This window comes from Theobroma cacao, chromosome 2 (genome assembly GCF_053813885.1).
Source record: "Theobroma cacao isolate CCN51 chromosome 2, ASM5381388v1, whole genome shotgun sequence".
NCBI lineage: Eukaryota > Viridiplantae > Streptophyta > Magnoliopsida > Malvales > Malvaceae > Theobroma > Theobroma cacao.
In genome coordinates, this window is record NC_142640.1 from 50,693,782 (window position 1) to 50,720,614 (window position 26,833).

General features: G+C 37.6%; 5 protein-coding genes across 6 annotated transcripts; 2 read left to right on the forward strand and 3 right to left on the reverse strand.

Annotated features, from left to right (window-relative positions):
* Window positions 1–434: 434 nt before the first annotated feature.
* LOC18610555 (SLH domain protein) lies at window positions 435–4,133 on the reverse strand. Its single transcript, XM_007046273.3, has 11 exons — window positions 3,647–4,133; window positions 3,466–3,555; window positions 3,142–3,321; window positions 2,884–2,963; window positions 2,699–2,787; window positions 2,482–2,585; window positions 2,286–2,385; window positions 2,127–2,202; window positions 1,892–2,006; window positions 948–1,479; window positions 435–723 (listed from the first exon to the last, which is right to left on the reverse strand). Exons 1-11 carry the CDS (start codon window positions 3,939–3,941, stop codon window positions 630–632), a joined length of 1,755 nt encoding a protein of 584 aa, XP_007046335.3. The 5' UTR covers window positions 3,942–4,133; the 3' UTR covers window positions 435–629.
* Window positions 4,134–4,610: 477 nt separating this feature from the next.
* On the reverse strand, window positions 4,611–6,602 carry LOC18610556 (Cytochrome b561/ferric reductase transmembrane protein family). The gene is made up of 4 exons (XM_018115249.2): window positions 6,297–6,602; window positions 6,160–6,211; window positions 5,861–6,057; window positions 4,611–5,064 (listed from the first exon to the last, which is right to left on the reverse strand). Exons 1-4 carry the CDS (start codon window positions 6,468–6,470, stop codon window positions 4,738–4,740), a joined length of 750 nt encoding a protein of 249 aa, XP_017970738.1. The 5' UTR covers window positions 6,471–6,602; the 3' UTR covers window positions 4,611–4,737.
* Window positions 6,603–8,727: 2,125 nt separating this feature from the next.
* On the forward strand, window positions 8,728–10,310 carry LOC18610557 (clavaminate synthase-like protein At3g21360). The gene is made up of 3 exons (XM_007046275.3): window positions 8,728–9,121; window positions 9,260–9,513; window positions 9,622–10,310. The coding sequence occupies exons 1-3, from the start codon at window positions 8,756–8,758 to the stop codon at window positions 9,965–9,967; spliced, it is 966 nt and encodes a 321-aa protein (XP_007046337.3). The 5' UTR covers window positions 8,728–8,755; the 3' UTR covers window positions 9,968–10,310.
* Window positions 10,311–11,121: 811 nt separating this feature from the next.
* DCP5 (decapping 5) lies at window positions 11,122–14,707 on the reverse strand. The gene is made up of 8 exons (XM_018115245.2): window positions 14,362–14,707; window positions 13,844–13,944; window positions 13,604–13,675; window positions 12,572–13,525; window positions 12,268–12,333; window positions 11,774–11,968; window positions 11,571–11,681; window positions 11,122–11,487 (listed from the first exon to the last, which is right to left on the reverse strand). Exons 1-8 carry the CDS (start codon window positions 14,510–14,512, stop codon window positions 11,341–11,343), a joined length of 1,797 nt encoding a protein of 598 aa, XP_017970734.2. The 5' UTR covers window positions 14,513–14,707; the 3' UTR covers window positions 11,122–11,340.
* Window positions 14,708–16,152: 1,445 nt separating this feature from the next.
* On the forward strand, window positions 16,153–23,897 carry LINC3 (little nuclei3). 2 transcript variants are annotated; one of them, XM_007046277.3, is made up of 8 exons: window positions 16,158–16,695; window positions 17,724–17,933; window positions 18,331–18,584; window positions 18,736–19,006; window positions 19,085–19,168; window positions 19,835–21,906; window positions 23,071–23,242; window positions 23,360–23,897. In XM_007046277.3, the coding sequence occupies exons 1-8, from the start codon at window positions 16,375–16,377 to the stop codon at window positions 23,570–23,572; spliced, it is 3,597 nt and encodes a 1,198-aa protein (XP_007046339.3). In that variant the 5' UTR covers window positions 16,158–16,374; the 3' UTR covers window positions 23,573–23,897. The 2 variants fall into 2 exon arrangements, with proteins under 2 accessions (XP_088659782.1, XP_007046339.3); XM_088803656.1 differs by lacking the exon at window positions 23,360–23,897 and having other exon boundaries at window positions 16,153–16,695; window positions 23,076–23,201.
* Window positions 23,898–26,833: the final 2,936 nt, after the last annotated feature.

Below are 26,833 nucleotides of genomic sequence, written 5' to 3' on the forward strand. Positions count from 1 at the left end.
TTTATATTCTAATCGTTAAGATGATACATGAAATGATCCCAACATCACATAATTCAAGAGTTTTTTTATAATAAAATGTCATATATGAGATTAAGATTACTTCAATTAAGCATTCGTACTGCCATAAATTGTGACTCTACTGCAATGGCAATCTCATCAGCATCTCAAATTACCACCCTTATTCAACCCAAGGTGGCAATTCCAGGATAGAGTACTGCTATCCTAGACTACCTTTCTCCTCTTCCAGGAAATTATGATTGCTGGTGACGTTCTAGTCCATCTTTGCATTGGCTAAGAGTTCTTTAGCTGAACAAAATTCAATAAAGAAAAGGGCATGTGCCCACACATGAATAATATTGATTCTCGACTTCCTTCGTCCCCTTCGATTCTTCAACTGTAAACTACTATAAAAAGACAATGGAAAAAATGAAACCTTATGGGCAACATCATGCAAAAATGAGTATATATAATCCAGATATCAACACTTTGACCAAAGTACCCCATCCTGAGCATGCTCAACAAAATAATAAAGATTTCTTTTATTGCCCTCCATCAGATTTTTTATATAGCCTTCTGATGTTAATATTTTGAAGCTGTCAGTGCCGACTCTACTTCCAGCTGATTGACAATCAAGCTTGGTCATTCCATTTCCATCTTCGTCCAACCTCCTCAAGAACCTTAGCTCGGGCTTGGCTTTTTCTTGCTTCATCCTCTACCCAAGATCTGCAGCCATTGCTTTCATTAATGAGAACCATGAATCACTACTTAAAAAATGCAAGGTAGCAATATTGCTCAGGACCCAAGGAGTCTTTCCAAAAGCAATATTACATTATAGTATAGGATAAGCCTAATGAATCAGTGCTAAACCAGCTTTTGTGACAAGCATTAACAATAAATGAGTATGGTGCGGCGAGGAGCGGGAGGAAGCATGCAATTCCAGCATTTACCTGAGAATTCGAAGAGCTTCAATCTCAGTTTCCAATATGGATTTTGCATCAAGTATTCGTTCTTGCTTGGACTGTAAACCACTGAGCATAGCATGCAACTTACTCTGCTCAGCCTCATACATCGTCCTCTCAGATGCAAGCCTTCCTGACATCTCAGCAACATCTTCTTTCAGACTAGAAAGCAATTGCCTCTGGCAGTCCATTGCTGCCTTTTCCTTAAGAGACTCAGCAGACCACTTCTCCTGAAAAATCTTCTCCAGTTCCAGGTCCTGAGCTGCAGAAAAATAAAGCTTCTCCACCTCAATACCGCGGGTTCTTTCTTCATTCAGCTTTTCATCCCAAAACCTCTGTATGTCTCCCTTTTCAAGCAACTCAGACTTGATTTCTTTCATCTCAGCTCTCCTTGAAGAACTCTCAGTTTCTAGTTTCAACAACTCATTAGAAATTGCTTCTGCCATCCGGCCACTTGTCAATGCCACTGCTGCTTGTGCTTTTGATGAAGGTTTATTTGATTGAAATCGCTTGCTTTGTCCTACAAAATTTAGAAATAGACTTACATGAGATTTGGCCCTTAGAAAGGAGATATAGTACAAAGGTTCATTTTTCTCGATAAAAAAAGAAAGAATGTGCAACTTAGCACATCTCCTTTCCAATGACAATTGCAAGAACTTCTACTAATTTTCATCTATGAGTTTGTTCAGCATTTGATCGTAGCAATTTCTTGGCCAAAACAACTCTTGATTTCCTAAATTTAACTTCTAACATATTGACTTGGTAGTCAGTTTCGAGTACTTCTATTGTAGAAATGGTACTAGTCAAGAAAACTCCTGCTATTTACATATTAAATAATTATTTGAGGAAGGGAAATAAATCAGTGGGGAGAGAAATAGGGAAGGGAGATAGTGCATACATATGTAAGTAAGAAACCAAGACAAGAATTGTACCAAAAACTTTTCTAAGTATGCTCTTTTCCCCAGCCAACATGTCTATAAAGAGTCCGGGTGACGAATCTGGACTGATCTCCTTCAAATCCATATAATCTATCTTTGTCCTTGATATCTGGACTGTAAACAAGTCAGGTTTTAAGAGCTATGAAAAGACTGCTGAAGCATCAGTCTAATAGTTCCTAAACAAATTGTACAAGAAATTATATCAAATGATGAGCGATATTTATTGTACCTGCTCTATTACTCCTGGCTCACAGTCATACTCTACCAGGGCTTTCCAGTTTATAAGATCCTGTCGAGAAATGAATCTAGAACAGCAGATATGTTTCACTGAGTCAAAGAGTACTTATTAAAATATTGACAAAATTCATGAAGGGCTGTGCAGCTGTACCGGTCAGGAGAAAAGTTGATTCCTTCTTGGCCTTTTGAACTGTCAGAACCGGTAATCCTCCCTGAGAGCTTGCTGGGAATGATGCCTGCCTCTGCCAAGGCTAAATCGAAAGTTCCAAGGAGAAAAACTATTAATTGTCATCTTTATAAAAGATACAAGCCTGAAGTTATATGCATAATATCAAATTGGGCTTTACCTTGAATGGACTCAAAATCTGGGTCATCAGCACCAACATCATCATATGCTGCAGTTTTTGATCCAGAAAGTGCAATGGATGGAATAATCCTATGCTTAGGGTTCCTAGAAGACAAATAAGTTTCCAAGCCAGATCAGATCATGCAAAAGACATGCTCGGCACTTCAAATTTTCAATTCAAAACTATTCCCAAAACACAAGCACAAGACAGTTACTACCTTTCTAATAAAGAACTCATACGAACAAGCCATCTCACATATTCCCTTCTTGTGCATAATTCATCAGCTCTGACATCATCTTCAATGATCTGCATGCCTTAATTACTCAAATTACAATCATGATGCAGTTCATTTGAAAAGGTGGTAGAATGATTTTTACACAAAAGAAGCTTCTAAAAACAAACCTTCAGCTTTTTTAGAACCAATAAAGCTTCCTGTTGAGTAGAATCCACAGCAACTGGTACCATGATACGTTGACGCTTATCTGTAGTTGTCAAAGCATCAATAGATTAAACATTCTATTGCAGTTCCAAATACTGCCTTATTGAAATGTAAATAAGAACTTTGGTTTCATCAATTAACTTTGCTTCTCTCCACCAAAAAGCAACCTAAAACATTGAACTACAAAAAAACAGAAACATAAAGTTTACAATTGACTGCACCTGAAGCAACAGTTTCAGTAGTTGTAGGAGGTACACAGTCAGGTATAGCTTCAGGTGCCTCAGCAACCTTTTCATCAGCTTCAAGATAGTCCGTAGCTGTGGTTCGATCACCTTTCATCTCAGTCCAGCTAAAGACCCCGTGTAAAGTATTCAATGGACTGCTAAACTGGAACTTAAACCCTGCAAATCTCAGCAGAAATGCACTAAACATGACTTCAAATGTACCATTGTGTTCATTGAAGAAAATCCAAAAGCATTTTTATATTAAGAAATTACAATTGTTGATAAATCATATTAATGATTGAAATAAATAAAAGAACAGACCCTTTCTACTGAGCGAAAAGTATGCAATGGCGGCAATTGCAACGGCAGCTGAAGACCCAATTAAACCCCCAACAAAAACGCTAGAGAATCCTGCACAACAACAAAAACTAATTTCTGATTTGACCAAATTTTCTCTATATGAAGAAAAAATTCATTTTTGAAAAAAAAAGAAAGTACAGACCTTTTTTTTTTGTGCTTCGATTCGGAGGAGCTTGAACAACAGCCCAACCACCATAGTCGTTGGGTAGTGAATTGGGGTCGGGAGGGGACCAGGAGAGGTCGACGTTCGAGTGAAGAAGAGATGCAGAGAGACGCAGAGTTCGGGAGTTTGAGGATCTTGGATAACAGAGAAATGCGGTCGGAGATGTGAGGAATGAAAGGTTGCTGCCACGGCGTCGAGGTCGTCGTAGAAAGGAGGGGCTTTCAGTGTCAGGTGAGATGAAGAGAGACAATGAAGATGCGGTGGATGACCCCATATTCTTCCTTGATTAACTAATAAAATCAGGGGATTGGATTGAAAATAGAGATGAATCAACAGCAAGCATCGGAACTCGAAAGAGCAAAGCTTTGGGGCTTACGATTCTCCCTCAGCTGCACCACTAGTCACTTTTAACTCATAACAACTCCACCTTGTTTCTTCTGTTGGCCAGGGTTCATTAACCATTAAATACTTTTACTAGTTTCTTTATATATATATATATAAAGTTACTTTGGTCATGTAACAATTTCACCAAAATAAGAAAACTTCCTCTGATAAAGTAAAATTTGGTCTTCCTTTTCCTTCACAAAGGATCATTTGGTAATTAATTGTATGTTATACAAGAAACACACTAATTTAATGTTAGTACACTCTTTGGGGAGGCTTATTTCCAAAAGAGGCATGCTTCATCTCTGTTTTCTAGTTAAAGAAAACTAGAAAAGAACACTCTTTGGGGAGGCTAATTTTCAACTTCCGAGCAGATGATGAACAATAAGCCACAGTTTGCTTTAGCCATTTACTTGCACATCAAAGTTCAACTTTTAAGTAATTCCATTATACCCAAGGTGAATCAGGATCAGTAAGGGATATTCAGTCGGGAATTTTGTGATAAATCAACAATTCTTTGGCCATGTTGCCCTTCTCTCTAGGTGCACAGAAGCAAGAATGATGACAAAGGCTTTTTCATTTCTGAAAACATTTCATTCCTCCCATGCAGCAGAAAGATCATTATGATATATACAACAATAGAGGAATGGCTTATCATATTTTGTTTTTTACTTGTATTTACTCCCTCAAGAACTCAAACACTTTGTATCTGATGAATACATAAGTTTGCTTTGAACAGCATGATTTTTAGGCGAAACAGCCGTGAATATGACAATGCCGCAGAGGAGAACCAGCCCCAGACCTAGACTGTTAACAATCATGGACTCAGGACAGTGTCTCGACAAGTTCCTCCTGGTTTGCAAGAACGTCAATTTCTCTAATAGCCCGGTTTCTGCAGTGGCCACTGCTACGCCATAGGTGTAGAGACCAAGGAAGATATGCCATGGCAAGATCTTTGCTCTTGTCATCCTCACCTCACCCCGGTGCCAGAAGCTTAGAAACCCCACCAACCACTGCATTGACATAGACAACCACAACAGTAAGTATACCAAAATGCTGATCTCCATATTATCAGACTGAATCAAAAGATGTTTTTTCCATAGTGACTACATATCACCAGCAAGCCAAAGCCAAAGTTGCTGGCTTGCTCTTATTGTGATAATTATTTTGACCATGTGAGAGTATGCCAATGTATCACAGTTTTTCTTTGAAAATTTTCATGATTATTAACATACACAACTGAACTGACAACATAAGTTGCATTACAGGTTCCAGATGAGGCTCGGGAGCTAAATCTAGGTCTGAGTTAGTTGATAAGTCCATTCGTGCTGCTCCAGGCTCAAGAGTTTTGCAGGAGATATCAAGATAGGGACCTACATTACTGCAAGTTGGCTGTTGCCACCTTACTTCAATAAACATCCAAAAGTTTCGCTTAATCATTTCATCTAAATAGAAATTGATGCTGTGCTGTTTTCATCAAATTGTTAGCAGATAAAGCCGAAGGAGGCGTATTTGTAACGCTCGAATACATTATTTCAGCAAAAAAAAAAAAAAGGAATTAAAAAGAAGGTTTGAATACATTTTTGAAACTTGTAATTGAAACTGGTGTCACAATATGAAAAAAACTTTATCTTTTTTATGTGACAACTCAGTTTCCTATAAGCTTCTAAAACTTGCTATATTAATTAACTTGCCCCAAGAAAATTAATTGAACATAGATGTAAAGAAAAGTTGAGGGGACTTTTTTGAAGGAAACTTTTGTACTATTAATATGAATTCAGTAAAATATGAGGGATTGAAGAGTAGAACCTGAGCTGCAAACAAGCAGACACAGATCAAACCCATCCAAGAATGCAGGCTGTAAAAATTAGCCACAATGCCATCTTTTCCATGGAACTTTGTCCAAATCCCAAATACCCCAGAACCCAAAGCCAGCCCTTGAAGGCACAAGTGCACAGATTTCTTCAAATTCCTTGAACCAGGCAACCATCTGTGTATCAAAATAGCTGAAAACAAAAGCAAAATAAAATCACCACTCGAACCGCATTTTCTCGAAAACTGTTGTTTCAACAAGGCAGAATCTATTTTCACTAGTGACTAGTGACTACCTTCTCCACTTATGAGAATGAAGCCGATCACCATCAGCAAAGGATGAAGAACCTGTCAACACAGACATAACTTCAAACTCTGCAGGAGGAAATCAATGTAAACTAAGAGAATGGCTGAGGTATACACATATACTCACTGCATAGATGAGGTCTTCTTGGGAGGAAAAAGAAGAGCGAGGAATGAAGCTAGACTTGAAAAGAAGAGCCCAAGAGAGGACCAAAGCTGCAACTACCAGCCCTGATATTCGAGCAAAGAAGAGAAGTGGAACCAAAGAAGGAGAAATTGCCGCCATGGGCTTGTGCAACGACATGCAGCCTTCTTTCACTTTTTCAGTTTCAGACAGTAGTACAACTGAGTGAAGTGACGAGTGCTACCGACAGACAGCTGAGCTCCTTGTCTTAGATCTACCAGGGTGCAGAAAGTAAAGCACCAAAGGCACTACTTTTTTTAAAAATTTCTTTATATAGAAACCGTCGATACTTCCAGATATACTGCCTTAGATTCCCTGTGCTGAAATCCTATTACTACTATTATTTAACTACAGTTCAATAATTTACATGTTGATTAGGCTGAAAGATAAAACCACTAGATTAAATTAAACTGTTGGGAATTTGGGAGGATTAAGGACTGTGGGGCAGTGCTGCATCATGATTTGATGCCTCCTTCCCGTACCAATGGACCCTGCACTGCAATTATTTGCATAAAACATCTGATTCTATATATATCTTCCAAGTTATTTTGTTTTATGTAATTCTAATATGGATTAGTTATTATTTTACTATGCTTCTATCTCTACATGTTGCATTTGATATTTTCTTATAATTATGGATGAACATTTATTTTGTTTTCGTGATATTTATTATGATAAATAAACTGTTTGGAAGGTTATTTGATTCTCAATTGGTGGCTGTCTCACCAGGGTAATTGTAAAACGATTTTCTTTGTGATTATTTGTGTTTTTTTAGTTTTTATTTGATTAATTGATTCATTTGACAACATAGTTTGTGATTGTCTTTTTATACTTTAATTGTAATATAAATAAATCATCATATCCTAATCAAAACATTATTATAAATTAAGGAATTGTCTGGACTATATATAAGTCGGGTGCTAATAGCTTTTCACTTATTATATATATTATGATCATGAAATAGATCAAAATTTTTAAAAGATACAGTGGTTTCATTGAGTTTTTAAACTTATCAATAAATTTATGACTGAACTTAGTTATTATAAATAAAAAGAGAGTTGTGAATCTAATCAACTTGGAATAATCTATAAGTTCTATGTGGATGTCTTTAGTTCTTTTCCCCTTCAAGAAGATAAAAAATCAAACAAAACAAAATAAGATAAAGACAGATGAAATGATCAATATATACTTCGTGAATTTGGCTGGTATATGGATGGAAAGAATTTAGTTTGTATTCAAGAGGATTAAAGATAATTACAGAATTCAGTGTGGGTGTGTTGAGTTAATTATGATTATCAAGAGAGTTATCTTGATTTGAATATTGAATTTGATAGCAACATAAAACAACACCTCTTCCAAGCTTGTAAGTGAAGCACTCATGCCTCAAGATAAGATGATTTCATAGTTCATCTTCTTTTTTTTCTTTTTTTTTTTTTCTGTTCTTTTTACAAGGGATTGCATTGGATCCAACAGAACTGGATGCACCCTCAAAACAGTGGCAGTCACAACTCACAGTATATATAAACCTGGCCTGGCCCTGGGCGGTGTAATTTGCAAACATGCATTGTGATTTCTGATCAGTGTGGGGACGGCAACGTTGAAACATTCTTTCTGCATTTGGCTATTCCGTTTTGTAGTTAATCTACATGGCTTTACGAATGGAGCTCCCTGAGTAAAACCTGACTTGCATGACTAACACCCCAACGTGGAAACTTCAAGGAAATGGATTCATATATATTATTAATTATTCCAAATTATCATTTTTATGCTTTCTTTTGGAAGATAGGGCCACCAGTTTTTCAAGTTGTGGCTTAGCTTGTTTGGCTTTACCCTCTTTTATGTTGGACTGATTCGAATGAAATTAATAATTAGGTATCCAATGAGAATAGGATAGAGAAGCTGTCTGGGGTGAAACTTCTTGTGCTAAATCCTTGTCCCTCGAACTTTTCTTCACTCTACGAAAATGGCAAAAACTTTGATAATTGCTAGAACAAGCTATAAGCTCATAACTGCTAAAAGTGTGGTAGCTGGGGATAAACTTGAACAGCATTTCACGGCATGTTCTTGTGTCTAGCTACTATACCAGGCGCTCCCTGCTTGGGAGGCATCGAGAGTATATATTGATTCACTTCAAATCAATCTTTGCTCTCCCTCTATGTTGTTCTTTAACTTAGATTGCCAAAGGGCAAATTACAATAAAAAAAGACCACAACCGGCTGACCACAACACGACATAAAAGAATCTAAAAGCCGCCCATTAAATTGCTAGCCACAATTACGATCAGATTACTTAATCCCTGCCTAGTAAATGCCAATGCCACCACTATTTAGGAGCCCCCATTTCGCTGACAACATCTGCATCAGAACAACAAAAATTATACAACTTACAAGCAGGAAAGAAAAGATATGGAATTTTCTCGCAAGGACTTCAAGGTAGGAAAATGCCAAGGCCAAAAGCTGGTGGATGGTGAAACCATGCCATTGGTTCTGCAACCCCCAGAGGCAGACAAGGCTGATGTAGTGTCACTTGTGTTGGCTTTAAAGACAAACAAGGATTGGTTCGAGAAATTGATCATCAAAAACAGTGCAGTCCTCCTCCGAGGTTTCGATGTCAAGGATGCTCAAGACTTCAACGACATCGTGGAAGCTTTTGGTTGGGAAGATATTCGTTATGTTGGACCAGCACCTCGGACGCATGTGTATAAACGTGTTTGGACGGCTAATGAAGGACCTCTCTCTGAGTTCATATATTACCATCATGAAATGGTTCTGGTAAGTCTGGTTACATTCATCTATGGCTGGCGGCCTGATCAATCAGATGCAATGAAGTTGAAACAACTTACTCCCCTGATCTTAGTCATCTTGTATAGCTGCTAATCATATCTTAATTGCAATGTCCATATTTACCAGATAAAGGAATTTCCAAAGAAATTACTGCTATTCTGCGAGGTGCCACCACCGGAAGGTGGGGAGACACCCTTCGTTCCTAGCTTTCGAGTAACAGAAAGGATGCTAAAGGAGTTCCCAGAAGCTATAGAGGAAATAGATGCCAAGGGGTTAAACTACACATTCACAGCTCTCAGCAAGGATGATACATCATCAATGAGGGGTCGAGGCTGGGAAGATGCTTTTGGAACTTCGGACCGTGCAGAGGCTGAGAGAAGGTTTGAACATTTATAGGTTTTACCAAACTGAAGCACATACAATCATACATATATTCTTTTCTGAGACAGATAACTAAGAGCCTGATCGCATAGCAAAATTTTTTACAGAGCCAAAGCACTGGGAATGGACATGGAGTGGCTACCAAATGGTGGGGTGAAGACTATACTGGGACCTCGTTCTCTAACAAAGGTGTTCGAGGGAAGAAAGGGGAGAAGAATGTGGTTTAACACCGTAGTTGGTATGCATGGAAAAGAGCTTAGCTCAGCCTGTTTGGCAGACGGAACAGAGATACCAGAAAAAGTAGTTAAGAGATGTGAAGAGATCATTGAAGAAGAAAGCATTCAATTCAAGTGGGAGAAGGGTGATGTTCTCTTCTTTGACAACTTGGCTTTGCTCCACGGACGGAGGCCTGCTAAGCCCCCAAGGAGAGTCCTCGTTGCCACTTGCAAGTAGTTTACCCTTTGCTTAATAAATGGTGTTTTGTCCAATACTATCCTTCCTCGTAACAACTTATCCAAGACATGTTATAACTTACCAGGTTTGGTTTGCTTTGATACCATACATCAATACCATATCGAATGGGGAATCACTGTCCCGTGGAATGTTTCCTTGTAATAGATAATAAAACTTTTGGGAACACTTTTATTCTTGCATAAACATATAGCAGTAACATTTTTAGTATCCTTTCCTTACTGGCTCTCGAATCTTGCTCTTGAAGGTAAATATATTATCAGGCACCCAGCTAACCTTCAAGGGCAAGAGGAGAACCACCTTCTTGCATAAATATATTAATGAAGGAGACCTGGAGTACCAAGCTCTCCTTGTGTTCCTTGTCACTGCAAGTTTTGTTCTCCGATCACCATCTTCTGGGAAGAAAATGATACCTGAGAAGTAAGAACTGCTGGGTTATCTCTCCTACCTGGGTTCCGGAGGATGTTTTGTAGATGTTGACAGTGCATGATGCACGCCATTCCCCTTAGTGATTAAAATCCATCAGGATTCTAGCATCCCATTCATCTGTCCATTTAGGAGCTCCCTGGAGTTTTAAGCCAGTCGGCCAAATGCATTTTCAATGACCAATATATAATTAAAGCATTGCCCCAAGCTCCAGAAGTACAGACAAAAGGCATAGTGTACTAATCTCCTAAATAGATAAATTAATTGCTTCACTACACCAGACTCTTATACAGAAAGATATTACCCTCACAACTTTATAATTGAATTCACGTTCAACTACAAGTTTAACAACTAACAACCATGTAATTACTCATATAGACTAAACCCGCCCTCACGTAGCGTACCTCTCAACTCCCATCCATATACACAAATCAGTTATAGTCTATTTTCATGCTAGAAGTGGTTAGCGATGCACTTTAAGCTGTATTATTGAAGGACCTGCATGAATCCCATGACCAAGCCATTCCCCGGTGAATAAAGCTGTTTCCTTCCAATATTTTTGCTTTCCATATGCAATTTCCAAAAATGAATATAACAAATCAACCACCATATAAAAAGTTCTGCTAAATGGCAAAACAAGCACATCTTTTAATTGAAACTGAATGCTTCTTCATTAGATTAGATCCATAAAAGAACTATCAACAACAAGAAACATAATAGGGCAAGGTGAAATAACATAAAGCAACTTCCCTAGTCCCTAGTTTTTATTTCTGGAGAATTAAGAGACAAATCTTGAGCATAGCCCTAGATTCGTCTGATTGCTGGGCAGGCCGGGCTTCACTGTGTACCCACTGTAACATTTCAAACAAAAGAAAACAACTAGACATGGCCTGCCGGCAGCTGTAACCTTTTTGAAACATCAAGAGCCACTATGGAGCACGCATAGACATGGCTCTCCCACGACCCCTCCCCACATATCCATACCCTCTCCCATAATAACCACCACGAAAACGACCACCGCGTCCAGGTCCTCGTCCACCTCGACCACCTCGATATCTTGAAAAATCACCAAAAGTCTGCAACACCAAAACTACATCAATATCAAACAAGGTCCACATATTTTGGAGAGCCAATAGGAAGAAAGAGTGAAATGCATCACCTCTGTGTCTATTTTCATTTGCTCAGAGAATCTGGGCCTTCCATTTTGTGAGTCATTATCAAGTGCATTGCAGGAGAGAGTATCAAAAAAGTCATCCTTATTGTAAACAGCCTATAATACAAAAGCAAACTCATAGAGTGAGTAGGAGCCTTTAATAGTAATCAAATTTAGTACAAGAGTTTAATACAAGGTAGCAATATAACCTTGGCTTGAATCTTTGATATTTCAGCATCATCTTCATCTTGAGAACCATCTTCATCAGTGGCATCCCCTTCTTTATCCTTAGAATGAGATTTACTACTCTTACCAAGATGACCCCATACTTCATCCTTCTTGAATTTCTCATTCATTGCTATGAAATCAAAGTCCTCAGTAAATTTTGTCACCGGACGTGAACTCTACCAAAAAGAGTTTTCAATAACACAATGTCAAAGCCTTGATGAATAATTATAACCATAATCAAAATGTATTTAAATTTATCAAAAAGAAACTGAATCTGCCAACAATTCATCTCCAAAAATATTAGAAAGGGCACTAAACTATTATAAACTGACCCAATCTTTTCCACCCAATCCATTACCTACTCAAATGAATGGTTTAATCTATCACATAGCTTCAACTTCATATTCAGTTTGCTATATCTTTTCAAATTTGTGAAAATTAAAAATTTTGGACTCCAAATGTAAACGAAGTTTACCCCAGTTCCTCTTCCTCTTTCACGTCCTCTATAACCATAGCGAGGTTGGAAAGAAGCTCCATTAGGCTAGGGAAAAAAAAGATAGAAAGAAACTTGTTAGGGTCCTCACAGCATTCGCTTAAGCAAATTATAGTAAATGAAACTCATATAAAGTTTATATTCATGAAAGGCTTTTATTATAGACCAACAAAGCATTACAGTTCACAAGAAAATGCAGCTACATCTTAAAGAAAGATGCACTACCAAACTTCCCTTAGCCTACTGCCCACAGAAAGAAAAAAGTGAAATAGAAACTGCCAAGTACCTTTTGGGCAGCCTGTGAAGGAACAGGTAAGGGCAATATTGGAGGCTGAGCTTCTGAGACAAGAGGTGCTGATGGTTCAGTTGATGAGGAGGAGGATACTTGAACCACTTCCACATCTTTATGGGCAGTTGCTGCAGGCTGAGGCAAAGGAACAACAGTACATCCTGACTGCAAGAGCTGACCAGGGGTTACCAGTGACGGTGTAGATGTTTCCATGCGAATGGAATTTGATACCCCGATAACAGAGGATGCAGCCTGAGAAGCACTTTGATATGGCAAAGTAGGAATTGCATTTGGCTTGTTGGCAATTGGTGGTACAATGGAATTTAATTCTGGACCAGAAGTCGTCAAAGGAGAAAGTGCTGGCAAGCTAGCACCTAGAGTGGCTGGAGGAAGTACAGGATTGGGAGCTTTTATAGGCAATGAACTAGGCAAGGTTTCTAATGCTAGTGTAGCAGAGGGTGCAGGAGGCAGCGCAGATGGCAAAGTAGAGGATGATAAAGTAGTAGAGGTTAAATTAAGGGAACCTGTACTGGCAGGAAGCAAAGGAGGAGTAACTTCAGACAAGCTTGAACTATGTAAATTGGCAGGGCCAGTAGGCAAAGGGGCATTAAAATTAGGATATTGCATTGGTTGCTGCATGGAAGGAGGCATTGACAGTCCTGGTGGTGGTCGAAGCAAAGATTGCTGGTGCAAATGTGGAAGCCCATTCGGAGGGCCATAGTATCCTTGCCAATACATTGGCATAGCAAGCCCAGTACCATTAGCACTTGGAGGTGGAGGTGCTGCCCCCCATGACCCTATGTTCCCTCCGGGTTGATATAAAGGTAGGGGAGCTTGAAAATTTGACCCTGGTAGTCCCATTTGAGTATTGTGTGAAGTAAGATCAGTCAAAGGTCCACTAGCAGCAGAAGGCATACTTGTAGATGTGGAAACTGGATGAGGATAGTGAGACTGCAAGGATATGAAAACCTTCAGGATTTAATATGTCAGACTTAAATTACTATTTCATTTCTTTTTTTTTTTCCTAACCTGGATAATTGCAGGATCATTGTTTATGGGAGGGGTAGGCTGTGCAGGTGGTGAAGATTTAACCTGTAAATCCTGTAATGCCAAGAAGTTGCATTAGTTACTGTAAATACATTAACATCTAGATTAATTTGATTAATTAGCAATTGAAGAAAGATTTACCCAGTAAATCTCAACACTAAGCAAATTAAGTTCTGGGGCAATTATAATTTGTGAAAGCAAGCAAATGTATAAGCACAATACCTTAATGTCAGTTCCACGGAACAATATGTATTCATAGACTTTGTCACTTAGGGGCACTTGCGGACCATCCTTTTTCCTTCCTTCAGTTCCAAATGATCGCACTGCCCAAACAAAAATAAAAGAATAATCACATACTATGAATTCAGAGCAACACTCCACAAATTTGTATTAAAGCAATAGTAGCCAATTTCAAGAAAGTAAACACATTAGACCAGAACAACCAATAAATAGTTCAATTTGCCAAGAATGAGTGGATTCCCAATTAGTAATCCAGTTCAATTTGCCTGTAAAAGCAACAAATCCCAGGGAAAGCAAGGCGCTTGACTTCAAGTCAATAAAGAGTCCAAGCAAAAAATACCATGAAATTGTTCTATTTAGAGCTGCACCTAACAGTCGATAAGTTCTTTTATACCAACCAAGAAATCACTTTTATAATAAAAATTAGTGAAAACCAAAAAATAAAAACAAAAAACAACAAAGTGAAAACAGAGAAATCAAGCTCAAGTGAAAGAAAGTACCGTTTCTTAATCCAATACTAGACTCGTCAGGGTTGATGTTATAAAGAATACCCTCGTATCTGATCTCACTCTTGGAAGTCAAGCTTATTAAGCTCCCTATGTAGGAATCGGCCGTTGCACCCGATTTCGAACTCGAATTCTCCGTCGCCATTACCCGATCTCTTCTTCCTCGCTAGAACATAGAAAAGATAATATTTATCTATAAATGTAAATAGAACGAGGGAGAGAGAAGGATAGTGAAACTGAACTCAAAAATAGAGAAATTAGGGTTTTTTAGGCTTTAGATTGGGGGCCTTTGGTTTCCCTCTTTTCCTCCTCTGTGACACAAGAATTACCTTCGGTTCCTGAATATCTAAATACGGTTTTGCGTTTTGTGGGATGCTTTTTCGATGTTGACTGCAACCCCAATAGGTCGATGCCACGTTCCTCATTTTGGCCTTGTTGGTCTTCTCGGTCCAATTCGAGGGGACTGCTCTAGTCCAACGTACGTTACCGCAGTTGCTACCAATCAGGTAACACCACGTCAGGTGACTCTTCATTCGATTAGCATAAGCAATTAGTAGCTACTAATCATTCACAAGCATCCTACTATTGTTTTCTTAAATTGTTTCTGAAAGGAAATATTGTTTTTTTAATTAGTATAAAATAATTATATAATAATGATAATTAAATAATAAGAGTAGGTTTTAATACTATAAAATATTTTATTATACTTAGAATGTAAAATAATTTTGACAAATAAAAAATTAAAAGATTATATTACTTAATTAGGGATAAGAAAAAGACTTATCTCTTTTCGAATTTTGTCTTCCTCAACTTGACAAGAGTGAATTTTTTATTTGAAAATCAATAATTAATATGGATTGGGTTAAAATTTTTATGTTTAAACAGTCGCACAAGATGAGTTTAAGATAAAATAAAAATATTTTAATTTTTATTAGATTTTATATTTATATATATATATATGTATTGATAAATTTTCTATTTAATGTTTAATTAAGAAATTAACTTAATCATATAATGCATTATATATGCAATTAAGATGTGATTTATATAAAAACAATTCAAAAACATTTTGCTAGAGTAAAACAATTAAAATAAATTTGGGGTTGGATCAAATAAGATACGAGTTTAAAATATATATTTTAAGTCAAAGTCAAATCTTAAAAATGCTAACTTGATTTTAAGTCGATATGATTTTGGGTGAAGGTGTTAAATAGTTCAATCGGATTTGGTGTTAATAAACACCATCCTTATCTCGTTGCATCTCTACCATTAATAAGTCGTTAACTAATACTAGTATAACTAATTTATTATTTTATGATGTCATCAAATTAAATAAATTATAATGATTATTGTATGTATATGTCCTAAAGAAACTAAAATACACATTAAATTACAGTGTTTGTGAAATAATAGTAATTAAAATAGGTAAATAATTTCCATGTAAATATGTAGTTTAATACAACTTTTTTCCTTGTATCAAAATTTTTATCTAAGACACAATTTATTATTTGTTCACATTAAAATATATATTTTTAATTTTATCTATTTTAAAAATTTAAAACTAATAATAATAACTCAAAAATTGCCAAGAGTTACTCCATTTGGCAATGACAAGTATTAATCTTTCAAACTTGCATAAAAGAAAAAAAAATACTCATAAAAAGATAACGCGGCCCAAGAAAGCCCAAAGAGACAACAAGGCCCATGAGGGACGATTTGGTCATTCAGAAGCCCCCGCGCCCCGACAGCTCCATCAGTACGCCGCTTCACGCGAGCAGTTTCCTTTACATTTACCCTCATCTCTCGCCAAATAATACATACAACACCAACGCTTTCCATTTCTTTATTTTTTAAAAAAAAAATAAAAAATTAGATTTTCAGTTACCGGTGCTGAACTCCTTGAATTTGCAAAACTGTGCCGATTGGGAGGTCTCTAGGGCTTTTCCAAGAAAGTTGAGTTTTCTTCTTTTGTGGAATATCCTGGTTTTGTTTTGTGTTCTTGGTGATATGTTCACGCCGCAGAGGAAGGCGTGGCCGGGACTACCGCTGACCCCCTCTACCGAGCCGCAAAGAGCGGGGGTTTCGAACACTAGGAGTGGAGGCATTGGCGGGAAGGGAAAAGCTGTTGCATTTTTCGATGATACGAGGAAACTACCACCACCGCCTGTTGGTTCTCTTAGCGGCAGAGGGCCGCTGAATGTGGGATTGGAAGAGGAGGGCATGGAGGATTGGAGGCGGTTCAAGGAAGCGGGTTTCTTGGACGAAGCGGCCTTGGAAAGGAGGGACCATGAGGCCCTTGTCGAAAGGCTCTCCAAGCTTGAAAGAGAGGTCGGTCATTTCTACCCCTTCCTTTTAAAGCTTTTGTTTTTAGATTCTGATATATGGTAGCTTATGTTTTATAGATATTGCTAAATAATTTAAATGCCTTCGTGGAATCATGTGAAGCTTAACCAAGGTCTGATTTTTTTTTTCTTTTTTTGCATCAGACCAAGGTCTGATTGAATGATAAACTTCTCTTTCTAGAAATTTTAATTTGATGTTTTAACTTTTAATCCAAATAAACTCAAGAGCTGGGAAAAAATTTATATTTAAATTTAAAATTTAATTCATGTGTGTGTAAGGTGTTGTATGATATTGGTTAAAATTGAAACTTGGTTGGGAGCTTGGACTGCTTCTATGAGAATCAATCAAATGTGTCAAGTTCAGTACAACACTGACTTTGTGCTGGGGTTTATTCGTATTGGCCTTTGGTGTCTGCTGCTCTTATTTGGTTGTGTGCCCTTTGCCATCATTTGCTGTTCAGAACTAGTTATTCCAGTATTTGTGCGCTAGAAGGATTTTTTCAGGGCCATTTAATCACCACTCAAGTGGTCAGCTGTTAGCTGCCTTGCCATTTCAGTTTTTATGCGAACTTTTTAATATCATTTAGTGGTTTGAATTGGTAAGCCTTGGTGCAACATTTAGGTTGCTCCATGGTGACCAGGAGGTCACGTGTTCAAGTTGTGGAATTGGTCTATCTGCGAAGCAAGGTAAGGCTGCATATATTTGGACTTTTCTGCGATGTGGGAGTCTAATGCACGAGGCTGTCTACTTTAGTGAAATGAATGGATGAATCATGTGATGATGCTTCATTGCAATACTGGTGAAACATGAATCCTTTTTGTTGTTGATTTTGTTAGTTGTGTAGTTGTGAATGATCATGTCCATCATCTCCTGATTGCTTATGCAGATAACTTTGAATGGTTGAGCTTTATTTTTTTTATCTGTTGTGAGATTATGTGAAGTTCCCTATTGAAGCTGCACACGTAGAATTGGTAAACAGTTTTTCATTGTTTGATGCCTCTACTTTTGTGCAGCTTTTTGATTACCAGTATAATATGGGCCTTCTCCTCATCGAGAAAAAAGAATGGACATCAAAGTGTGAAGAATTGACGCAAGAACTTGCTGAAGCTGAGGAGATCCTAAGACGTGAGCAGGCTGCACACTTGATTGCCTATTCTGAAGTTCAAAAGCGAGAGGAGAACTTGGCAAAAGCCTTAGATGTTGAAAAACAGTGTGTGGCAGATGTATGCACTTTCTCTCTCTTTTTTTTTTTTCTTTATAGGATCTTTTACAATGTCTCTACTTAGTAGCATCCTTAGCGTTCATTATTTAATTTCCAGTCATATTTTTTGTCTTTCTAACTCATTGGTACATGAGAATGTAGTCTGTTGAGCTTTTAGAAGCAATCTCTTTTTGCATCTTTTCCTGTTAGCTTGATGGGCGTTCCATGCTCTAGTACATTTGTGGCACACCATGGTTTTAGCTTTATTACTATGACTACAATAGATTTGATCTATATTTCTTCTCATTGTTATCTCTTAGTATCATTTAGCATCTTTTATTTGCTTGTAACGATTGTTTGTTGTCTTCAGTGAAGGTTGTGCTTTGATATTGATATGTTGGCCATATATGTTGTTACAGCTTGAAAAGACATTACGTGATATTCAAGAAGAACATGCCCAGGTCAAGCTTAGTTCTGACACAAAGTTGGCTAATGCAAGTGCACTGGTTGCTGGAATTGAAGGAAAATCCTTGGAAGTGGAAGAAAAGATGCATGCTGCTGATGCTACGCTTGCAGAGGTAAATAGAAAAAGTTCAGAATTGGAAATGAAACTGCAAGAGATGGAGGCCCGTGAAAGTCTGCTTCAAAGAGAGCGCCTCTCCTTAATTGCTGAGTATTCCCCTTAACTTTTTACTAGTATATGTTTTTTTTTTCTTTTGAAAGGCTTACTAGTAAATGTTATGATTGTTTTTCCTTGAACTTTCTTGGATCATGCTCATCTCATGACATTCTCTGATTTTATGCATTTCTTTTACTGCTTTTAGACGAGAAGCACATCAGGCAACCTTTTACAAACAGAGGGAAGACTTGAATGGGTGGGAGAGGAAACTAAACAAAGGAGAAGAGAGGCTGTCTGAGCTTAGGAGAACACTTAATCAGAGGGAGGAAAAGGCAAATGAGAATGATAGACTTCTCAAGCAGAAAGAGAGGAGTTTTGAAGAGGTACAAAATAAGATTGATTTGTCCACCTTGAAGTTAAAGGAGATGGAAGATGATGTAAGCAAACGATTTACTGATTTGGTTTCCAAAGAGAAGGTGGGTTTCTTGCCTAAGTTAATGCATTAGTTTATTGTGATTCCCATCCTAATTGTTGCATTTTGTTAAGTATTTTAGGAAGCTGAGTCCATGAGAAGTATTCTACAGGCAAAAGAGAAGGATCTAGTTGCATTGGAAGAAATGCTTACTGCTAGAGAAAGGGTGAGTCACGACACGTTCTATTTGTGCTTGGCTCGCAAAATGTTGCAAAAAAAAATGCTATATGCCCTGGATTAAATGAGTCTTAATATTCTGTTTTATGGCATCTTTCCTTGTTCTCTTTTTGCTTCAATAACTGTGGTGCTTTACCATTTTTCTTGGCACCTTGTCTTGTATTGTACTTTTCCATAAAAGAAACACACCACACATACACAAATCATTATGTGAAGGCACATAGAAATTTGCACCAAATTCAAATTTCATAACCTTTTTCTCTCCATATGTGTCTGATGCATGCATGTCTGAAACTCATTGGGAACCTTCTCCTTCTCCCTCGATATTAATTTCGATCAAATAAATTGATGAGCATGGTTTTGGTTATAATTTACCCAATTATGGTTCCCAACTTCTTTGTGTGGTAAAGTGCTGCTTCTATATGAAGTATGAGAGCTTGTCCCTTATCGATCGGTATGCCCCTTGTGTGTGCTTAATGCAGATTGCTCTTGTTTTGTTGGTAGAAATCTATGTGTATGGGCACTAGACATGACTGCAATGACTTGGGTGAAAATAATCTCTTTGCGTTTTCCTTTCCGTGAGCATGAACTGGTTATTATTTAATAATCATTATGTAGCAGCCTAAACTGTTTTTTATTCCTTGGGTCCTTGTAGGTGGAGATTCAGAAACTTGTTAATGAGCAAAGGGTTATTCTTGATGCTAAAATGCAGGAGTTTGAGTTGGAACTGGAGGAAAAGAGAAAGTCTGTTAATGAGGAACTTGAAAGCAAGGTAAATGAAGTGAACCAGCAGGAAGCCGAACTTCACCACAAGGAAGAAAAATTGAGAAAGCAAGAACAAGCATTGGATAAGAAGTTGGAGAGAGTGAAAGAGAGAGAAAAGGACCTCGAGGTGAGGTTGAAAACTGTCAAGGACAGAGATAAGTTTGTGAAAACTGAGGAGAAAAAGTTGGAGTTGGAAAAGCAGCAACTGTACTCTGCTAAAGAGAGCTTGCAGGCTCTCAAAGATGAGATTGATAAGATAGGGGCTGAAACTAGTCAGCAGGAGTTAAGGATACGTGAAGAGTCTCAAAAGCTTAAAATAACTGAAGAGGAGAGGTCGGAACACATCCGTTTGCAGTCAGAATTGAAACAGCAGATAGACAGCTGCAGACATCAGGAGGAGTTGCTTTTGAAGGAACATGAAGATCTGAAACAGCAAAGGGAAAATTTTGAGAAAGAGTGGGAAGTTTTGGATGAAAAAAGAGCTGAAATTACCATGCAACGAAAGGAAATTGTTGAAGAAAAGGATAAGTTCGAAAAGTTTCGACATTCAGAAGAAGAAAGGTTGAAGAAGGAGGAATCTGCCATGCGAGATTATGTTTGTAGGGAGATGGAATCAATCAGGCTGCAGAAAGAATCATTTGAAGCCTCAATGAAGCATGAGAAGTCAGTTCTATTGGAAGAAGCTCAGAATGAACACATTAAAATGCTTCAAGATTTTGAGCTGCAGAAAATGAATCTTGAAACTGATTTGCAGAATAGGTTTGATCAAAAGCAGAAAGATCTGCAGGAAAGGATTGTTGCATTTGAAGAGGTGAAGGAGAGAGAACTTGCTAATATGAGATGCTCGAAAGAAGATGTTGAGAGGGAAATGGAAGAAATAAGGTCTGCAAGGCTTGCTGTAGAAAGGGAAAAACAGGAAGTTGCAATTAACAGGGATAAGCTGAACGAGCAGCAGCAAGAAATGCGAAAGGATATTGATGAACTGGGTATACTTAGCAGCAGGCTCAAGGACCAGCGGGAACATTTTATCCGTGAAAGACATAGCTTCCTTGAATTTGTTGAGAAGCTTAAGTCTTGTAAGACCTGCGGAGAAATAACGAGGGACTTTGTACTCTCTAACTTCCAACTACCTGATGTGGAGGATAGGGAAATCGTTCCTCTTCCACGACTAGCTGATGAACTCATAAGGAATCATCAAGGTTATTTAGGTGCTTCTGGTGTTAAAAATATCAAGAGATCTCCTGAAGCTTATTCACAGTATCCTGAATCTGCTGGTCGCATGTCTTGGCTTCGCAAATGCACTACCAAGATTTTTAGCATTTCACCAACAAAGAGAAATGAAAGTAAAGCTGAAGGGCCCGGTGAGCTTACCAATAAGGAAGCAGGAGGAAATATTCATGAAAAGGCAGGAGAGCCATCTTTAAGGATTCCAGGTGACTCTATCAATAACCAATTGCTCCAATCTGATAAAATTGGAAAGGTGGATGATCGATCTGGTCCATCCCTTGATCATAGCTACACTGACAGTAAAGTGCAAGAAGTTCCTGAAGATTCTCAGCAGTCAGAGAGGAAGAGTGGTCGCCGCAAACCTGGAAGAAAACCTAAATCTGGACTGAATCGGACACGCTCAGTGAAGGCTGTAGTTGAAGATGCAAAACTATTCCTTGGTGAAAGTCCAGAAGAACCTGAGCCTAGTGAGAGTGTGCAGCCAGATGATATCAGCCATGCTAATGAAGTAAGTGCTGGTGTTTCTACTCATAGTGAGAACAGGGCACGCAATAATGCAAGAAAGCGGCGACGACCACAAGATTCCAAAATTACAGATACCGAGTTGGATGCTGCAGATAGTGAAGGACGTTCTGATAGTGTCACAACTGGTGGGCAAAGGAAGAGGCAACAGACAGCTGCTCAAGGCCTCCAAACCCCAGGGGAAAAAAGATACAATCTCAGGCGACCCAAGCTGTAAGTTCCATTTATTGTATATGTAATTGTCTTAATGATTGCTAGTTTTGGCATTCTATATGTTGTACGATGTTGCTTTTAACATCGTTTGGTGCTTTGACTAGGTTCCAGTATCTCACCCTGTTTAATTGATAGAAAGGGAAGGAGTGACGACCTTTATCTTCTTTGAAAAGTTTTTTTTTTATTTTTTATTTTTCTAAGTTGCTAAATCTGCTTTTGAGTGTTGGCTGAGCCCTTATTGAAGTGGCTGTTAATTAATTTTGAAATCAACATGGTTTGATCTGCCTTTAAGGGCCTTCTGCAGATCAGATGCTACAACTACCACTCATGTTTCTTGGGCATCAAAACTCATGTCTGCATGGAATGCAAAGTAGACTCAAGAAATGCGTTAGCTGTTAAAATGATAGGATAAAATCATATCTAGGCCTGAAAATTGCACTCCAACATTTCTCTTAAGTTGCTTCAGTTAGTTCAATTCACTCACACTGCATTTTACTCACACTATTCAGCTGCATATGAATAGTGTTAGAAGTGGAAATATTGTATTAACAAATGGTGAAACAAGAAAATTTTTTGTTTGCATTATTTTTGTTTCTTTTAATTTTTGAAAAAAACATGTTTATTTTTGTTTTTCAATGACAATTTACTAGAAAAACAGAAACAAAAATGTTGCCAAAAATTAAGTTCTATTTTAAAGATGATGTGTTTTCTGGCCTTGTAAGTAAATGTTTGAAGGTCAGTTTTTTTTGTGTTTGTGTTGGATTATGGTGCAGGGACAATTATTATTATTCAGATTTTTGATACAGCACATGCTGAAAAATAAAAGAAGAAAAGCAAAAAATGCATCCACAACATAGAAGGTGACAATAATTTTGCGTCCATCTATTTTAATATGTGGGTTTTTTTAGGTGTCAGAGAATGTTGACAGATACTGTAAGCTTCATCATATAACAGGGTACTGTTTTTGTATCTTTAATTGCGTAACATAGAAAGTATCGTTTGTAGAAGATATAATGTTCTGGTTTTCTATTTAACCAGGTTTCGCTTTAATTGGATTGGTCTTGTTTTCCCATCTGGTCTTACGTGATTGTTTTGAATATTATCAAGCTTTATCAAGAGGAAAACATTTGATCATTCTAAGGTTTTATTTAAATGTTTTTGCAGTACAGTCACAGCCAAGGCAGCCCTAGCCTCATCTGATTTGCTGAAGACTAGGCAGGAGCCTGATGGTGGTGTCGTGGAGGGAGGAGTTTCTGATACTGAGAACAGAAGTTCTAATTTAGTGCAGGTCACAACATTGAAAAATGTGGAGATTGTAGAAGAGAAGGTTGTTAGGGTAAAATCCTCCCCATATCATATGTGTTGAGATGCTATGTTATGAGTTTCTTCTGGTCTTTCTGATTCTAAGAAATTTCTGAGCTATCCCCCTCCCCTCTCCTTTGTTGCCGTGCAGTTCAAAACAAGTGTGGATGTCGATGACAATGCCAATGCTGCAAAGCCAGTTGGGAGTGTGGATTTGAGTGAAGAAGTTGGTACAGCTGAAAATGGCAATGAAGATCAGAGTGTGAGCTCGATCGATGAAGATGAGGATGACTCTGATGATGAGATAGAACATCCGGGTGAAGTCTCAATAGGAAAGAAAATCTGGACCTTTTTTACCTCATGAAGGCTTCCTCTTTTTTTTTCTCTTGTTTCTTCTGAGACTGGAGGTGGCTCACTCATTGGCTCTGCAAGACATGCTTCAGCTTCAGAGCTTTGCCTTGTGTCTTTAACTTTTTTTTTACCTGTTGGTTGGATAGGAGTGTTACCTGTCTAGCTAGGAAGTTGATGTGCAAGTGGTTTCAACAATTCCTAGTTCACTTTGTATACTAGATTCTTTATTATGTCTCCACTTGCAAGTATTAGCTGCCGAATCTTTGTTTCATTTTTGACCATTCCATGTTATGAAATTAGTGCAAAGCCTGCTTTTGCCTTTCTCCCTTTACTAGAAATGATATCCTAAAAAACGTTGTTGTGCATGGAGTAGAGCTTTTGTCTCTCCAGCTTGTTTGGTTTGTTTGTTTGTCGTGTGTGTTGTTCTCCAAGGTAACTTGGTCAGGTTCTGAGGGATGGGATGTGTGCTTCTTGGTGTTTAAACTGATCTCCAGACCCTCGAACGAAATGGGATAAGAAAAACAACCCTAAAGGCCCATGTCTCTCTTAGAACCTCAACGTTCTGTTTTGTTTTTTTGGTTTTTTTCAATTTATTAAAATTTTGTCGGTTGTAGTCAGAGTTTAAGTTGCATGAAATATGTAGTGTACCTGTGATTAAAGGAGGCGACGTGTTGTGTTTTTGTGGGAGTTGCTGATGCAGATGCTCGAGAATGGTGGGTGGATGGTAGAGTTTAGTAGGGTATCATAATGGTCCAAGAGAAAAGATTATTTCAGAATGCAAGATATGAAGGCGGTGGGGATCAGCTCAGCTATGGGTTTGAAAATGGAGGAGAGGAATAGGGTATGACCAGGGCAAAAGAAGTGAGCTAAATGAGACAGGGCAGAGCAGAACAAAGGTGGTGGGCACCCTAAATCTATGAATCACTGTTTTAAAAAGGAGGCACCACCAGAAAGAAAGATGGAAAAGGACTGGTCAGCTTTGAATTAGCCATTAGGTCTGCCAACAGAGTGCAAAAAATAAAACAAGCAGTACAGTCTAGGCTATGCCTTCCTATCCCTAAACAAAGCAAGAAGCTCACGAATTGTGGTCCAGAGTCCAGACCCCAAACCACAAAGCCTCCAAAAACTCCCTCAATTTTAATTACCGTTGCTTCTGGTTTATGTTTTTTGGTTCTCCTCAAACACCTAATAGCATGTTTGGTTGGAGGAATGGTTAAGCCATCCCCCCTTCTACTCCTAAAGAACATATATTTTTTTGTTTGGTTCTTACGTGCTTCAAGGAATAGCCATTTTTCTTGAACGGTTATTCCTCAAAATAAGTTAAAACTAAAGGATAACTAATACCAACACCTCTCATGTTAGCCATTCATCAGTTAAAGAATAACTTCAAAAAATTATAAAGACTAAAATGTCTTTTATAAGTTTAAAAAATTACATATTATATACTATAAAAAATAATATTTGAATTTTTAAAATTAATTAAAATTATTAATATTTGAACCATAATAATGTTTAAATTATAAATAAAATATTAATATTTTAAAATATTAATGATTAAATTATATATAAAATATTAATATTTAAATTATCAATTATTAATATTATTATAAAAAAAAGTTTAAATGATCAATTATATATTATGAAAAATAACATTTTAATTTTAAAAATTAATTAAAATTATTTATATTTTAATCATAACAAATAAAATATTAATATTTTCAAATGTTAATGATTAAATTATAAATAAAATATTAATATTTAAATGATTAATTATTAATATTATTATGAAAAGAAAAAATTTTAAATTTATAATAATATATTATTTTATTTTATTTTTATTTATTTTGTCAACCAAACGTAATCTAAAGGGCTCACCGACCGCAAAGCAATGCCAATACCAACGTAGGCTTTGATGGGTGCGGTGCATCTCATCACCTATCCTAAACCGACCTTTGCATGGCCGGGACCTTGTTAGCATGGAGGTCGTACTCGTAGGAGAGAAAGAGACAGCAGATTTTCCAAATTAGTCAAAGTATGATTGTGACGTGTCACTCTTAAGTTTTACATATACCGACATTTCTCTCGTGTCGTTTTCTGATAAGGAAATCAATTTGGTTCCTTAAAGGTTTCATTTGGGAAAATTGTCTTTCAACCAATAAGCTAGTTTTTAGTTTGGTACATGTGAACTGGTTTCATGATTAAAGATCATTTAAACTATCAAAGGTTTGATGTAATCTCCGAACTAAACCAAGTTGTTCACTCCATTATGTTGTTACAAACCAAGGTTTCCATTTCAGCACACAGAGTGCATCATGCATGCTTAATTAACCATCCCAGTTTCCAGTTGCCATTTCTTCCCAGGAAAGCTCTGAATCTATATTTGGAGTCTAGGCAGAATCCCCACTGTTTTTAACACAGTTCGATGCTGTTTTGTCCTTTCATACGTCTCTCTGCTTCTGAACAGTACTGTTTCAGAAACCAACCAGCTCAGAAAAGCAAAAGAGATAAAAACCCAACTTTGTCTTGCATGCATTTTCATGCTCTTCTTGTTTGAGCGGACACTGGTCCCCTCCTTCCTGAACCCCTAAGTAATCCTACAACCTTAACCACTCTCTCCAACAATAAATCCCTCAACCACCACTCTCTTTAACCATCTCTGTCAATACATTAAATGAAAAAGTAATAATTATCAGTAATTATTAGTAGTAACACCAGTACCAATAAACCCAAAAGGAGTCTGCGGGGAAGAATCACAAGGGCTGGCAAAGTAGAGCCGTGTAAAGGGCCACTCTTCCTTTCGCTTTCAGCAGTCAAAGCCCCTTCAGTTTCTACTTTCTACTGCTTTTGATCTTGTTATTATTGTCATTACTGTTATTACTTTCTTGGCTTTGAGAACTGTGCTTACATCTTTTGTGTTCTTTCTGCTCTGCTATATTACTTACCTAAAACACACAAGGAAGGAAAGTGCTCAACTTATTCCTTTGCTTCTAATGCTCTCTCCGTTTTCCTTTTCCTTTTTCAATTAACCATCTTTTTGTACTTTTCCCTCTCAACATTATCGAACAAGCTTTCTCCAAGGCACACAAGTGGCTTTCGAAGGGGTCCCATACTGGTACTCAAGACCTTTGCAGCTATGTTGATGGCTTGAATTCCCTTTTTCCCTTCTTCTTCTGTCTCTCTTCTTTACCTTGTTTTGGCACTGGAAACTCCTGGAACTTTCGAAAGCCTTGTGCTTTTCATTTTAAAAAGGCCTTGTCTTCTTTTTTAAGCTTGT

Excerpts from the sequence above, each read along its gene's own strand:
- LOC18610555 (XM_007046273.3), bottom strand. The coding sequence starts at position 3,941 with ATGGGGTCATCCACCGCATCTTCATTGTCTCTCTTCATCTCACCTGAC. Across the intron at positions 2,586-2,698 it reads ATGAGTTCTTTATTAGAAAG|GAACCCTAAGCATAGGATTA; the intron begins GTAGTAACTGTC and ends TTTGTCTTCTAG. Across the intron at positions 2,007-2,126 it reads AGCCAGGAGTAATAGAGCAG|ATATCAAGGACAAAGATAGA; the intron begins GTACAATAAATA and ends TTTACAGTCCAG.
- LOC18610556 (XM_018115249.2), bottom strand. The coding sequence starts at position 6,470 with ATGTCGTTGCACAAGCCCATGGCGGCAATTTCTCCTTCTTTGGTTCCA. Across the intron at positions 6,212-6,296 it reads AAGAAGACCTCATCTATGCA|GTTCTTCATCCTTTGCTGAT; the intron begins GTGAGTATATGT and ends CTGTGTTGACAG. Across the intron at positions 6,058-6,159 it reads CATTCTCATAAGTGGAGAAG|CTATTTTGATACACAGATGG; the intron begins GTAGTCACTAGT and ends TTTTGTTTTCAG.
- LOC18610557 (XM_007046275.3), top strand. The coding sequence starts at position 8,756 with ATGGAATTTTCTCGCAAGGACTTCAAGGTAGGAAAATGCCAAGGCCAA. Across the intron at positions 9,122-9,259 it reads ACCATCATGAAATGGTTCTG|ATAAAGGAATTTCCAAAGAA; the intron begins GTAAGTCTGGTT and ends CATATTTACCAG. Across the intron at positions 9,514-9,621 it reads CGTGCAGAGGCTGAGAGAAG|AGCCAAAGCACTGGGAATGG; the intron begins GTTTGAACATTT and ends AATTTTTTACAG.
- DCP5 (XM_018115245.2), bottom strand. The coding sequence starts at position 14,512 with ATGGCGACGGAGAATTCGAGTTCGAAATCGGGTGCAACGGCCGATTCC. Across the intron at positions 13,676-13,843 it reads TCCGTGGAACTGACATTAAG|GATTTACAGGTTAAATCTTC; the intron begins GTATTGTGCTTA and ends TTGGCATTACAG. Across the intron at positions 11,969-12,267 it reads AAAGAGGAAGAGGAACTGGG|AGTTCACGTCCGGTGACAAA; the intron begins GTAAACTTCGTT and ends TCTTTTTGGTAG.
- LINC3 (XM_007046277.3), top strand. The coding sequence starts at position 16,375 with ATGTTCACGCCGCAGAGGAAGGCGTGGCCGGGACTACCGCTGACCCCC. Across the intron at positions 16,696-17,723 it reads TCTCCAAGCTTGAAAGAGAG|CTTTTTGATTACCAGTATAA; the intron begins GTCGGTCATTTC and ends ACTTTTGTGCAG. Across the intron at positions 21,907-23,070 it reads AATCTCAGGCGACCCAAGCT|TACAGTCACAGCCAAGGCAG; the intron begins GTAAGTTCCATT and ends ATGTTTTTGCAG.